The sequence below is a fragment of the Pteropus medius genome, unplaced genomic scaffold (assembly GCF_902729225.1).
Source record: "Pteropus medius unplaced genomic scaffold, Ma_sr-lr_union100, whole genome shotgun sequence".
NCBI lineage: Eukaryota > Metazoa > Chordata > Mammalia > Chiroptera > Pteropodidae > Pteropus > Pteropus medius.
In genome coordinates, this window is record NW_024349798.1 from 11145708 (window position 1) to 11160411 (window position 14704).

The 14704-nt window shown below is 51.7% G+C and overlaps 1 protein-coding gene and 1 long non-coding RNA gene across 2 annotated transcripts; both read right to left on the reverse strand.

Annotated features, from left to right (window-relative positions):
- Nucleotides 1–1409: 1409 nt before the first annotated feature.
- On the reverse strand, nt 1410–6737 carry LOC120620389 (uncharacterized). Its single transcript, XR_005657839.1, has 3 exons — nt 5321–6737; nt 4293–4488; nt 1410–2518 (listed from the first exon to the last, which is right to left on the reverse strand). It is a non-coding gene; the product is annotated as an uncharacterized LOC120620389 (long non-coding RNA).
- A 5042-nt stretch (nt 6738–11779) lies between these two features.
- On the reverse strand, nt 11780–14052 carry SOCS1 (suppressor of cytokine signaling 1). Its single transcript, XM_039885339.1, has 2 exons — nt 13923–14052; nt 11780–13353 (listed from the first exon to the last, which is right to left on the reverse strand). The coding sequence occupies exon 2, from the start codon at nt 13301–13303 to the stop codon at nt 12662–12664; it is 642 nt and encodes a 213-aa protein (XP_039741273.1). The 5' UTR covers nt 13304–13353; nt 13923–14052; the 3' UTR covers nt 11780–12661.
- Between the last annotated feature and the right edge of the window lie 652 nt (nt 14053–14704).

Consider the following 14704-nt stretch of genomic DNA (forward strand, 5'->3'; position numbering starts at 1 on the left):
ACCCATAGCCAATTTCCATTTATTGAACATGTAGCGTGTGCCTAGGATGGGTGTAAGCATCCTTCATTGTCAGCAACACTCAATGTCACCCATGGTCCCTGAGCATGCACCATGGGTCACTTCTCACTCTGAGCATCCTTGTGGGAAGGTCCTATGGCCGGATTAACTTGCAGCCACACTGTACTTGTGGTTGACTCTGAACTTATACTCAGCTTTAGTCATAAGACCAGAAGTCAACCTGGATTGAGACAAATGATTTTTTTTTAACCCCAGTATTGGAGTTTACATTAATACCTTAAATTTCACCATGGCACCCCCTCCATGTCTTAATCCAGGGCTTGTTTGGGATCCTGACTCTGTTGTCCAGTGAGTTCACAGTCCTTGCGATAAGCAGGTTATCTGGATTCTTATGAAGGGATCCAGAAAGATGAAAACAAGGACATAGCCGAGGCCAGAGGGGGGGTGTGTGTGTGTGTGTGTGTGTGTGTGTGTGTGTGTGTGTGTGTGTGTGTGTTTGACAATGTACAAAGTCAGAGACCCTACCTGGTTGTCGATGCTTCTGTCTGGATTCAGACTTCACAGAGGTCTGATTTCGGTTCTACCACGTGTTAGTTGTGTGACCCTGGGCAAGTCATTTCACTTGTCTGGGCCTCAGTTTCCTCATCTGAGAAATGGGGATCATCATAATAGCCCTATCTCTCCAGGATGGGAAGAAGGATTAACTGAGACCGAGTGTGTGGAGGTCCCCGCAGTGCCCAGCAGCCACTTAGCAACAGTTCCTCACCTGGCCAGCATCCCTCTTCTCATGACAAAACTCCCAGAGCCCCTGCTGTGCCCAGTTTCATGACTGCTGACTGGCGGCCCCTCCCCACCCTGCCCAGGGCCCTCCAACTGGAGTGACTTCCTCTCTCTGAACAGCAGTTTTCCCATCCATGAAAAAGTGACAAAACCTTAGTGGACAATTGAGAGCATTTGAGGAAATGTGTGTTACAAGGCCAACACTGGACCTCTTCACTGGTCTCTCACTGATCAGGTGGGTATATTGTAAAGGATGTTATCTTTTTTTTTTTTTTAAAGAAAAAAATATATGTATCTGTAGAAATTGGGAAAATATATATGATATGTTTAATAATCACATTACCGGTAGATTCTTTTAAAATTTTAAAAACAAATGTGGAAATTAAAAAATAATGCGGACAAGGATGGGGTGTTAATAGTGAGGGAGGCTGTGCGTATTGGGGGCAGTGAGTGTCTGAAACTCTGCTTTCCAGTCGATTTTGATGTGAACCTAAAAACTGCTCTAAAAATAAAGGCCGTTTAAAAAATGGGAAGGAACATTTTTTTAACGTAGAATTTTTTTTTCCTAAGTGAAAAAAGTAAGTTATTAAGAACAACCTTGAATCAGGAAGTATGGAAGTGTCTGCATTCCAGCTTTCCTTGGTGGCAGACATCAGTAAGAAAGGGGATCACGGTGGGACCCAGATCCTAGCAAAACTAGTCTCGCCTCTTCCCGACCAGACAGTTGCTTTGTCCCTTCCTAGGACGCATGGCTCCATTTCATTCGCTTGCCCTTCGTCTGACCAGACCTGACCCCTGACCCTTGCTGCTCTTCAAACTCTGATTACCCAAGACTCTTTGGGTTGTAAGGGACAGAGACCTAACTCAGACAAACATAAGCAAAAAGGAAACTTCAGGTGTGTGTAACAGGCAAGTCCAGAGGCGGATTTCAGGCACGGCTGGATGCAGGTGCTCATGCCACGCATCAGTAATCTGTCTTGTGTTCCTTCTCCTCAATTCTTTTGACATATGGGCGCAATGGCTGCCAGCAGGCCCCAGTTTAGAGGAAATTGTTTGTTTCAGCAGAAAAGTCCCAGGAGGGTCTCTGATTGGCCCAGCTAAGTTCATGTGCCCACCCTGAACCCAGGCATGGGGAACTCTGATTGGCCAAGTCTGGTCCATGTCCACCTGTGGCCAGGGCACTGTGACTGACAGCTCCTTCAGGACCATACAGAATGAGGTGTGGTAGTCTCCTGAGACCAAAGCACTCGTCACAGTACGGCATATCCACATATGCGTTACAGCTGCAGAGCCTGTGCCCTTGCTGTCCCTTCCCTTTTCTTAGAATGTGGGGACAGAGATGGTCAGCTCGGGTCTGCGTTCTGTGAGGTCCCAGATGCCTCACGTAGAGGAAGAAGGGGGCACTTTGGGGTCCCACACAGCTGGGTGAGAATCCCAGCTCTTCCCCAGCAGGCTGCGTGACCTAGAAAGGTCACTTTACCTCTCTGAGCCTTATTTTTCCTCCCAACCGTGTCTTCCCCACAGAGTGGTACTAAGGATTTAAACGAGATGTGTGGGAGTCCAAAGCCTGGGGCAGAAGGAGTGTTCCAGGTGAGACAGGCATGATGAGGATCCAGGGTGGAGAGAGGTCCATCACACAGGCTGCACTTGGATCTCCACTATAGCTGTGAGGTCTTGGGCAAATAAATCACTACTCTTCTCTGAGCCTGAGTTTCTTCACCTGCAAAAAGAAAAAAAGAAAAAGGAAAAGAAAAAACATGCCTACTTCTGGGCAGTTATACTGATTGCGGGAGATAAATAGATCACTTTGCACATACTGTTTCCTCTGGCTGAGATGCCCTTCCCCACCGAGGCTGCCCAGGTGAACTTCCCACTCACGCTTGAAGACTCAGTGACCCGTCTAGGGGGCCTCCTTGATTCCGAATCTCTCACCTTCCTCCCCATGATTCCTAGGCCTAATTAATTTTCTTGGTGATTCCCACCAAACCCTCCAGGCACCCTCCTGGTGGAGCCTGGACCAGGTGATACTAAAACTGCGCCTAAGTCCTTTTCCTCCTAACTCTCTGAATGGCTCAAATACATCTGCTCCCTGCACACCTGGCACACGGGAGGCATGAATAAACAATTGTGGGATGAATGCATGAGCCCCACACTTTATGGCCCCACAACTCCAGCACAGGCCTTTGGCCCCATCACTGCTGGCAATGTGGTACCCACCAGGGGAGGGGACCTTTGGGTGAGGGAGGAAGTCCAGGCTGCAGCTGGAAGCCCAGGCGGCTGATTTCTAAGAAACCAGCTGAGGGACAGGAAGGCTGGGGCAAAGCTCAGGATGGCTTTCGCTTTCAGTTTTCTGGGGCTGGAGTGCAGTAGGTACCCAAGGTATATGGATGGTAGGGGAGGGTATTGCAGGTACAGCTTCTCAGGGTCAAGTAGCGATGGCACAGCTAAATTTCAGGACATGGACCAGGCCTGTAGCCCAGAGAGGTCTTACGTGGCCCCTGTCACAGCTGTGAGGGCTGCCAAGAGCATGGGCTGCAGGGCTAAGGGCCCGCCAATCCGCTTGGCCACCAATGCTTCATCTTCATTAATTCGCCCTTTAGTTTATATGTGCCTTGGATTATTTATTTCTTTACCTATTCATTCACTTACTTACATATTCATTGATTCATTCACTTACTCATTCATTCTACCTATTCATTCATTCACTCATTCACCTATCCATCCCTTTGTTCTTTCTTTCATTCTCTGGCCCTCTGTTTTCTCTTCCCTTCCTTTTTTTCCTTCTTGTCTTTTCTCTCTCCTTCCCGCCCCCTGCCCACCCCCAACTCTTCTCTCTCCTCTTCCTATCTATCTCTATCTCTGGCTCTTTCTCCTCAACCATTTTCTTTCATTACGTCACTGAGGCCCAGAGAGGCTAAGTAACTTGCTTGTATCACACAGATATTAGGATGGTCCCTCCTGTCATTTACCTAAGACAATTTTTAGCACATTTCCTAACCAAATGCCACTGTCCCAACTGTAAAAATTCTATATACCTACTTCAGTGTTGTCTCAGGCAATAATAACCATAACATCTCAGATCTGATGTGATACATTTTTTCCTAATACATATTGAAATAAACATATAAGAGAATTTTTGCGTCTTACGCCTAACATATCTGAGTGGGGGGCAGGGTGGCACACCTACCCCTCAGGGAAGGGCCGTATTAGAGGCTCCTTCACCTGCTCGCCCTGGTCCATCCTCTCTCTCCTCGGGACTCCTCAGGTTAGCCTGTCATTCTGTCATCTTCAGTCATTGTGGGCTTGATATTCTATTTCTGGAGAACTTTGTTTATATAGGCATGCTTCTAAGCACTTTACAGCTATTAATGCATTTACTCCCCCTAGCAGTCCTGGGAGATAATGTTGATAATAATGGGGAAACCGAGGCCCAGAGAGGCTAAGTAACTTGCTTGTATCACACAGATAATAGGATGGTCCCTCCTGGCACTCACAGTCTAGGAGACAGAGCGAACCAGTCTTGGCTTTAATGGAGGCAGAAACAGAGGTAGTGGGGGCCCGGCAGAGTCAAGGAGGGCTTCCTGGGTGAGGCAATGGCTGAACGGGGCTTTGAAGGTTGAGTAGGACTTTGCCAAGTGAAGCTGAAGCAAGGGAAACATCTAAAGGCTTTCTCCGGGCTGCTCAAAAGGCCTAGGGAATAATCAGAAATTTGGGATGATGGTAGCAGACAGGGAGTATGAAGGGAATGGTGTGGGACTAGAAATGTACGTTGCCGTCAGGTGGTGAAAAACGTTACATCCCATGGGAAAGGGGTCATATTTTTGTATCTAGCGGTCAGGAACCATCGGAATGCCCTGGAGCCATCCTGCTTGGTTGAAACACTGCTTCTACTGCTGTTACCAGCAGTGAGATCATAGACAAGGAACAAGCACTCCTGCCCTCATTTGCCTTGTCTACAAAATGAGACGATAATGGTCCCAATCTAGAAAGTGCTAGATAAGGGGGTGCTAATAGTAACTCATTTGCAGTGGGAGCTAAGGGATGTGAGGTGATCGGGGATGAGAGGTGATTAAATTTGTAATTGGACCCAGTTTCTTCCTAGTGCCTACAAAGTTGGCCAGAGCCCATATCTCTGGTCCTCAGTTTCCCCATCTTGAATCCAGTGAAGGAGAGGCCTACTTTAAGGGTGAAGTGTATGTACCTTCCTAGCAGGCCCCTCCCAGCTGGACCTGAAGTAGTTTCACTTTAACCCACCTCCCAGAAACTATGGCCCTTCCTGTCACTGGGCTAACGCAGAGGGGATTTGATAAAAGATAAGACAAATGGCACTGAAGAGCTCCAGGCTGGGTGTGTCAGGGTTTCATTTTCAGTGTCCTAAGCTGGGGATGGGGGCAGGGCCCCTGACATAGGGCCCGGCCTGTCCTGCAAACATCATGCCTCTTATAGAAAATGGACACTATGCTTAATAGTTTATAATCATTTCCTTTTCCTCCTCCATACCCTGTGAGATCCGGATGCTTACCCCATTTCACAGGTGAGGAAATTGAGGCTCAGAGTCAGTGAAGGGACTGCTTGCTCACGACACATAGCCGACGGTCGCTCTGGGCACTGTTTCCCAAGCATGGGATGCGTGCCCTGGAGGCTCTCTGGATGATGGTTTTCTGTGGGACATAGGGGTATTTTTGTAAAGCATTGAGCCCGCCCCCTGCCATGAAACAGCAATTTCTTATTTTTATTCTCTTATAGTCTTTCTGCTTAAGTCAAGGAGAATTTATGATGAGTGCTATTGTGTGTGTCTTAAACACATCTCTGACACTTGACACTTCTCTCTCTCTTTCTCCTCTCTTTTGCCCCAAACACAGAGCAGACCTCTCCAAGCAGAGCGAGACACCAAATTTAGGTAGAATTCACCAGTGTTCAGATTTCATTGTATTTTTGTGGTAGGCAATTCTGGCTTTCTTATGTGTGGTAATGATTTTTCCCTTAAAAGAAAACTTACAAATCAAGTAACTTGATTTGAAGAAAATTACAGTTGAATAACAGAACAGCTGGAACTTGGATAGAACTGGCAAAAATCATAAAAGTGGAGCTCCAGTATCTGACAGTTTGGCAACCTCAGCTTAGAGCTAAAAAATGAGGGAAGGGCTATAAAATTGGGCTGCCTGGCTAGAATTCCCTGGGTTCTGCCACCCTGCTGTGTATGATCCTCTTTATTTAGCCTCGGGGTACTTTATTTAGCCTCTCTGTGCCTCAGTTTCCTCATCTGCAAAATAAAGATAATAATAATTAAATTTGTTTCATATGGTGCTTATGAGGATTAAATGAAATACTATGCATGAATTACATAGAATGATACCTAGTGTCTAGTGAGCATTGCATGTGGATAAGCTGGTAGCCATGGCTATTTTTAGCAAATGACAAGCTGAGAATGGGACCAGGCCCATCTGACTTCATGGCTATGCTGCTTCGAATACATCTGGGCAACCCATGTGATGAATAATAATAATTCTTATAATTTCTATATTTGGGTGCTGATTCATTTTGTTTCCACTTATATTAAGTCATTGGATCCTCATGACCCTTCTGAAGCAGGGCAGTGGGTCTAATTGCATCTAATTCTCATTTTCTAGGTTAGGCTACTACAGTCACACAGTCAACAAAGTCAGAACTTGAATCCAGGTCCTGAGTCCCAGCTCTTTCTGCTCCTCCCTGCTGCCTCAAAGAAGGAAATGTTGGTGGGAGGGGCCGTCCAAGGCTGACTTAGTCAGGCCTTGCCCCGTCTTCTCTGTCATCAGATGTGGGGGGGAGTATGTGTCTCACCACACAGGCCCCTGCAGGTCCTCAGGTGGAAGCAGCCCTGAATGTCACCCTGCCAGCTTTGCGCTCACACAGGATCCAGCCGTCTGGCTCATACCTTCCCTGTCCTTGCCTATATCCATTTGCACCCATGACTTTCCCTGCCCGCCACCCCCACCCCACACACACACACACCTCAGCCAGCTGCCAGGACTGCCGCAGGACCACTTCTCAGGATCCCTTCTAATTAAGTAGCCCTGGCCAGTGTCCTAGGCTGAATTCTGATGCAGGCATTCGTGGAGTTACCAGCCCATCAGCCCACTGCCTCTCCTGGCTTCCCAACCTGTGCTGTGAAGAAGGGGCAGGAGAGTGAGATCCTCTGAGCCCTGGTTGGTTCTGAACATCCTCCAAAGTGGTCCTAAGTGTCAGAAATGAAGCATAAACCCGTGAACCTTTGAGCTTCGTAGTGGGTAAGATCATGAGCTTAGGCATCAAGTACCTGGAGCCAAACTCTGGCTTGGCCATTTACACATGCTTGGGGGCGATTCCTTCACCTTTCTGAGCCTGTCTCCTCAAGATGTAACTTGCGTGAATTATTAGCACCCATGAGGTGCTCAGTAAGGGGCGTTATTTTACAACAGCAGCAATGCAAGAGTCAAGAAACAGAGAGGGCCAGTCCTACTTTTGGGATATCTTAAGAGGCACCCTTTTACTTAATTTCACCCATGGGGTGGGTACAGTTATTAATCTCATGTCCAGGTAAGGACAAAAGGGTTCGGAACCTAAGGCTGGGGTGGGCAGGGGTCCCTGTGGACTGGGATGGGGTAGAAGTGCTTTTAGGTCTCTGAGAACTACAGGGGGTGGCAGAAGACACGCTATTATGACCTTAACTTGGCATGCGCTTAGGACATGCGTTCTCTGGGCCTCCGGGTCTTCTCAGCACCTGGAGAGCCCGCGGATGACCCCCGGGCAGCTCGTCCAGGCCGGTGTTAGAACCACACGGAAGCGAGAGGGGCCGGGGAGCTCGGAGAGGCCATGCGGCAGGCCCAGTGCGGCCGAACAGAGCCGACCGATGCCAAGTTCGCGTCGGGCGGGCTCGGCGGCGGCTGACGTTGAGGGTGGCGCCGTGACGTCATCAGCGCGCGGCACGCGGGGCCCTGGAGCGCGGGAGCCGGGCGGAGCCCTCGGGCACCGGCGAAGGCAATTTTGTACAAGCCTTTACTGCCAAACAGGCTGGGAAACACCGCCCACGACACCCGAGGCGACGAGAGGATGACACGCGAAAAGGCCCAGTAGCAGACGGGAGCGCGGTGAGTGCTGTTGAGGCCAGACGCGCGCGTGCAAGGCCTGCGAGGCCTCGCGGGTCCTCGTGGGAGGCGGGCCTTCGCCAGGTGCCGCGGGGAGTCACTGGAGGGCTGGTGCTCGGCGACGCCGATCTCACGCTGGGTGTGTGGCGGGGAATGGTAGGGGGTCGTACTGGGGTCTGTCAGTGTAGAGCGTGGACCCAGGTTTCCCAGAGGTTGTCTGTCAGGTTCCACGGCCAGGACCGGGTTAGGCCGGAGCAGTTTGAGCACCCACCGTGGGCACCTGTGTGAATTTGTTGAAAACTACACTCCCCTCTCTGAGGGACCTTGAGACCCTCCTTAGAGTCAGGCCAACCCTGCTGTTATTCCCTGGAATCCTGGAGCCCTAGAGAGTCTCTGAATGATGCTGATGGAGGCCAGGTGAGAGAGCTGCCCAGGTGAGGGGGGATGCAAAGCAAGCATCCATAGTAGCACTGGCCACACTCACCCTGTGTCAGCCCAGACTTCCTTTCAGGTCCAGCGCATCCTTCCCCAAAGTCGAGGCCAGCTCTGCCCTGCACAGATGAACACTGCTCCAAGAAGCCTCTTGAGTCTGGGGGGCCATGCCCTGGGGCTCTACTCAGACCCAGGCTCAGAATCTGGTCATACTTGAGGTTTCTGACTGATGCCGGCCCCAGGGCTGGTCACTCCAGGCCTGGCCCACGCCCATTTCCAGCATTTGGCCAGATCTCAGCATTCCTGTGGCTGTCCCTGCCTTGCTATTGGTCTGACTAGTTGGAGCTGAGGGGTCTGGCCAAGAATGAGCTGCCCCCACCCCATTCCACGCCATCCCCAAATACACAAATAGTAAGAGAAGAAGCCTAATGCCACCTCACCAGTCCTCCCTGCCTTAGTTGATCTCTACCCAGCAGTCAGAGGATCTGGTCACAACACAGATTAGATCAGGTCACCCTCATGCTCCCTATCACACTTCAAATCCACATTCCTCACGGTAGCCTACCGGGCTATGGCCACTGCCTATTGCCCACCCATTCTACCTCATCTCCTGGCACTTGCCTTCACTGGATCCCCTCCAGCTTGGCCAGCCTTCCGAATTCGTACCAACTAACGGCCTATGCACTTGCTGTTTTTCTGCCTGGAATGCTGGCCTCCCAGGCTGGCTCTATCTTGTCATTCCAGGCACAATTTCAGTGTCCTCTTAGAGGAGCTTTCCTTACCTTTTTTTCTAAAATACCCCACCCCACCCCCGGTCCAACCACCTTGTCGTCTTCATCTGAGCACTGTCACTACTTGGAATGTTCTTATTTCTTTAGTTTCATGTTTAGTTATTTACTGTCTGAAGCCCTGAATGTAAATTCCATGAGAGCATGGATCAGACTCCTCAATTTGGTTCATTCCTGTATCCTTTGGGCTTAAGGTTAACACCTGGAACACAGTAGGTGCCCAGTGAATGAGTGTTATATGGACTCAGCTCTCATTTATTGAGCACTGCATCATTCAGAGATGTATTGCCAGATTGTATGCTAAGTGCTTTCCGTGCATCACCTCATGAAGAGGCTTAGTGCTCCACTTCCTGGCTCTGGGACAATAACAGTTCTACTCAGAAGCTTGGGAGGATCAAGCAGGCTGAGGTGAGACCTAGCAATATTTCATTTTTCCATGATTCTACCCTCTTCCCTCATTCTTTACGAAACCAGTTGCCTTTAGAGTGAGATGGACTTGGTGCGGGTCGTGGCTATCACGTTTGAGCTGTGACCCTGAATGACTATACTTCTCTGCACTTCCATTTCCACATCTCTAAAATGGGGATCGGAGTCCCCAACTCAGGGGTGGCTTCAATGCGGGTTGAACACTGTTCCCACACCTGCATACAGTCCCCATTGTGCTAAAGAGCTGCCCCTTTCCCATTCTGTATGCCCCATGCTGCCCAGGGAACTCACTCCCAGTGGGAGGGTACCTCTGTGGTACTAGGGCCCCCAATCCAGTCCCCCGCCACAAACCCTCCTCTAACTTTTCATTCTCGTAAGTTGACGTCAGCGCTGCTGAATCATAAAGCTGAGGTTTGAGAGAGAATCCGCACCGCTGGGGAAGCCACATGGCACACACTACCCGCCCCAGCCCTTCTCCTCTGCACTGGGACATGCATAGGATCTGTCACATGGGGCCTGGAGCACAGCTCCCTGGGGGCTTTCGATCATTTTAAGCCACTATATGTTAGTATAGACTTTTAAAAAATGACTTATAAAGAGAAGGGGCCAGCTCTGGGGAGTGTGATTAAAGAGGTCTTTATTCTTAGCTGTTTTGCTCCAGGCTTTATAAGAGAAATGAGTTTGTCTAATGAAGATGTGGTTTTTAAACTTTTTTTTTTAAAGGAGGAAAAAACTCTGAAAATGTTGTTGACTGTCTAATTCATCCCTTTAGATGAGGACCCGTTTCCTCATCTATAAAATGGGGATGTTAATAGTACCTAAATCATAAGGCTAGGGTGAAGGTTGAATGTTTTAATATAGGTAGCTCGGGGCTTGGGATGGTGCCTGCACTGTAATGCTAGATGTAAATGCTAACAACCGCTATTGTTATTATTGGGACCTTGGGTCCATTAGGCCCTTGTGGGTGGTCATGGTACCTAGTGGTGCCCAGCCTCTGAGACAGTACAATCTAAGTTTGAAAATCTGGCTCCTCCACTTGCAGCGTGCCCTACTGTGCATCGCTGATCATCAGTCTTCCCACCTAAAATGGAGAGAGAGGTTTCTAAGGGCATACCGCAGACACACAGTGAACGCTTACATGTGTGCAGGGGGCCCTATGCTACCTTTAATCATCACAGGATGGTGGTGATGATTAAAGGTAGCATAGGGCCCTGCACACATGTAAGCGCTCACTGTGTGTCTGCGGTATGCCCAAGCACTACCTTCTTGGATTTCTCCCTGTTTCACCAGGCACTGCCCAAGCTGGGTAGGAGACGGGGAAAATCATAACAAAGACAATCATAACAAGGACAGGACTTGTATGACAGGACTTGATCCACACAGCAGAGAGCAAAGGGCAGGGAGATGGTTAACAGAAGAAAAAACAGTGATTCTTTGGAGGCAGAGACATCACTTCCTTCCCTCCCACCCCTTATTAAAGGACGAAATTGCTGAAGCTCTCTGAGATCCTAAATCTCTCCTGGCCATCCTTCACCTTGAGGCCTGGAACCTATTTAATCCCTAAGACAAGCCTGGGCAGCTCCAGCTCTCAAGTTAATTTTATGCTGCACTTTCGAGTCTGAAAGGTATTATTAAGTATTAGGACACTCCATTATAAGCATGTCCAAGGCTGCAGAGGGCCATTCTAACTTCTAAAAATGAACTGCAATGTCTGTTTAACCCTAAACCTGAAAATGACTCAATTCATCGGGTACGGTAGTACAGCCCTGAGTCGCCAGCATGGCTTATCTGCCAGGCGGCCACAGACACAGAAGTGAGCATAAAACCTGTGTTGTGAGGACTTTCTGGTGATATGGACCAGTCTCACCAGCATCCCAGAGCAACCTTTCCCTCTTGTGGCTGCTGTAACCACCACCTTCTCTGTGATGCATAGACTTCTGCTGCTAAGGGTTCCAGCAACCACCTCCTCTAGCAAACCCATTTTAGAGGTCTATGCTGAGGCCCCAAGAGGGAAAGGGAATTGCCCAAAGCCACCAGCAGGGCCCTCCTGCCACCATAGACCACAGAGCTTCTTTCTGACTCCAAGTTGTATGTTCACCAAGAAGTACACAAGATAGAACAAGGTTGGAAGGAAGTCAGGCCCAACCCTGTATCCCCCATCCCATCTAAAATATGTCTCCTTCGATGCTGAGTTTCAGAATGTGCCACTCCTCCTTCCACTTCCACCTGCAAGTGTGGTCACAGAATGAAATTTCCTCGGTCATCCATTTCAAATAGATTCTGGGGACAGCCAAAAGGCCCAGGTGTCTTCTTTGACACAGGAATGACCACAGGCAGATTTACCCCTGCACTTGTTTTCTCTTCTGTAAAATGAGGGTAAGAGCCTTGCTTCATAGGATTGTCTCTATTGGATTAAGTAAACTGAAGCATGAAAAGCTCTGAATAGGGCCAGGTATACATTAAGTGCTCAAACATGAGCTGCCATTTTGTCCAAACACACATCACCAAAACTAGACCCACGGTTCCTCTCTCCTGAGAGCAGTGGGGGGACCAAGCAGTGTTCTTAGCCACAGACATGCACGCCTCCAAAGAGGTCAGTCTTGGGGTCTCTCTCCCTGGGACCCGTTCAGAACCAAGGAAAACTTCTGACCAAAGCACAACACTCTAGAAACCTTTTTTCTTTTAAAAAAAAAAAACTTTCATAATAAAGTTTATTACCTAAACTGGTTGTAAAAAATATAAAATAGGATTCTGCACAGCAGAAAAATAAAGCCAGAGACCCTCCCCCAACCCCTGGTTTGTGCAAAGATACTGGGTATATGTAAACATGAAGAGGTAGGAGGTACAAGTTCAGGTCCTGGCCCCAGATAGTTAAGTTAAGCTGCTACTACAACCAGGGGGACCCAGAGGGAGCACCAAGAGGGGGGCACGCCCCCAAGAGGTGGGAAGGGGTCTACAGCCTCGTCTCCAGCCGAGAGGGGAGGTGCCTTACCCCCCACACCGGCTCCCTCCAACCCAGGCAGGGAGGGCGCCCACGTCGTTCCAGGTAAATAATAATTAATAAAAAAAAAATAAAAAAAAAGGCGCCCCAGTTAATGCTGCCTCCGCGGCTGGTCAAATCTGAAAGGGGAAGGAGCTTAAGTAGTCGCGCAGAACGGGATTGAGGGGGATGCGCGCCAGGTTCTCGCGGCCCACCGTGGCCACGATGCGCTGGCGACACAGCTCCTGCAGCGGCCGCACGCGGCGCTGGCGCAGCGGGGCCCCCAGCATACGGCGCGGCGCCGCCACGTAGTGCTCGAGCAGCTCAAAGAGGCAGTCGAAGCTCTCGCGGCTACCGTCCAGGTGGAAGCGGCCGGCTTGGAAGTGCACGCGGATGCTCGTGGGGCCCGAGGCCATCTTCACGCTGAGGGCGAAGAAGCAGTTCCGCTGGCGGCTGTCGCGCACCAGGAAGGTGCCCACGGGCTCGGCGCGCAGCCGCTCGTGCGCCCCGTGCACGCTCAGGGGTCCCCAGTAGAAGCCGCAGGCGTCGAGGAGCGCGCTGGCGCGGGTGATGCGCCGGTACTCGGCGTGCGATCGGAACGTGCGGAAGTGCGTGTCGCCCGGGGTCGGGGCCGGGACCGGGACCGCGGGACAGGGCCTCGGGCGCGCCGGGGCCGCGGGAGAGGAGGAGGAGGAGGAGGAAGGCTCTGGCCGCCGTCGGGGCTCTGCTGCCGTGGAGATTGCATTGTCGGCTGCCACCTGGTTGTGTGCTACCATCCTACACGAGGGGCCTGCCGGAGGGGTGGGCCATAGCGTCCGGGGGTGCGCTGATGGGGGAGACAGAGGCAGTGAGCGGAGTCTGGGTGGAGCTGGGCAGGTGTGGGGCTTAAGGCTGAGCCGATAACCCTTAAGGGCAGAAGGCATAGGACCAAGTCAGCGCGGGCCCCTTTGAACTTCAGTGGGCTTATCGAGAAAATGGCTTGGCTTCCTCCTCTACAGAGCACTTCCAGGAGGTGGGGGCCCGGCGGGGGCGGAGTCCAGCCTCTGGGAAGCCAAGAGTTTGGGTAAGGAGCGGGGCGTGGAGAGGTGTCAAGGAGAAGCCTGCCCCTACTCCGGCCACCCGGCCCTCGGCTCGCCGCCCCAAGGCCGCCGCCTGCTGGCCAGGCCGGGGAATGGCGCCTCGTCCGGGCGATTTGGGCAAAGGCAGGAGAAAAGCTGCGCTGCGGGAACCTCACGCGCGGGGGGCTGCCAGGGTGGGGTCGGCGAGAGCCAGGGAAGTGGCAGTCGCGACCCCACCACGCAGCCCACTTAGGCTGGACTGATACCCAACTGTCTTTTCCTTTTCTTTCCGTTTGCCCCCTCTCCCTCCCGCTTCCTTGCCTAGTGTCCGGCTCACCTGGCGGCGGGGCGCGGGGCGCCGCAGGCGGGGCGGCAGGGGGCTCCGGGGCGGCTCTCGCGCATGCTCCGGGGCCGGGAGCAGTGCAGCTGCCACGGCCGCAGCTCGCTCTGCTCCACGCCCGCCCCTGCACCAGTCTTTAAAACCAGTTTAGGGGTGGGGCTTGCAAAGGGAGGCTCCGCCCCTTGCCGACTCCACCGCCCCTTGCCGACTCCACCTCCTCTGCAGGCCCAGTCCTTCCGCGCCACTTTCGGTTTCTTTTTTGCACACCAGCTCGACCTTTTTGCGCACACCGGGGACCCTCCCCGTGGAAGCCCCCTGCCCTGACCTTGCCTTGCACCTCTTCTAGGACCCCTCTATCAAGGTCTCTGGCCCCGCCCCTGAGCCCCCTGGCCACTTCCCGGATGTCCCCTTCGGCCCTGGCGCCCCTACTTTTGCCCCTCTGCTCTAGGTCGCAGATTTCTGCAGCCAAGCCCTGTAGGATACTCCTGCCTAGCCCTGACACACCCCTTTCCCCCACCAGGTGTCTCAGCACCCACCCATCTCAGCAGATCTCTGGCCTTTTCTTCCCTCGAACCAGACCCCTCCACCCGACCTGGGGTCCGGCCAGACGGTCCCCGGCCTTGAACCTCTTGGGATGTTACCACTGTCCCGGTAGTTCCAGAGCAGCCGCCCTCCCCCGCAACCCCCCGACCCGTTGCTGTGCCTGATCTTGGCTTGGGCTTCCCAGGAAGCAGCAGCCTGACCACAGGCTTCAGAGGAACCCTTCAGCAGGGCAGGAG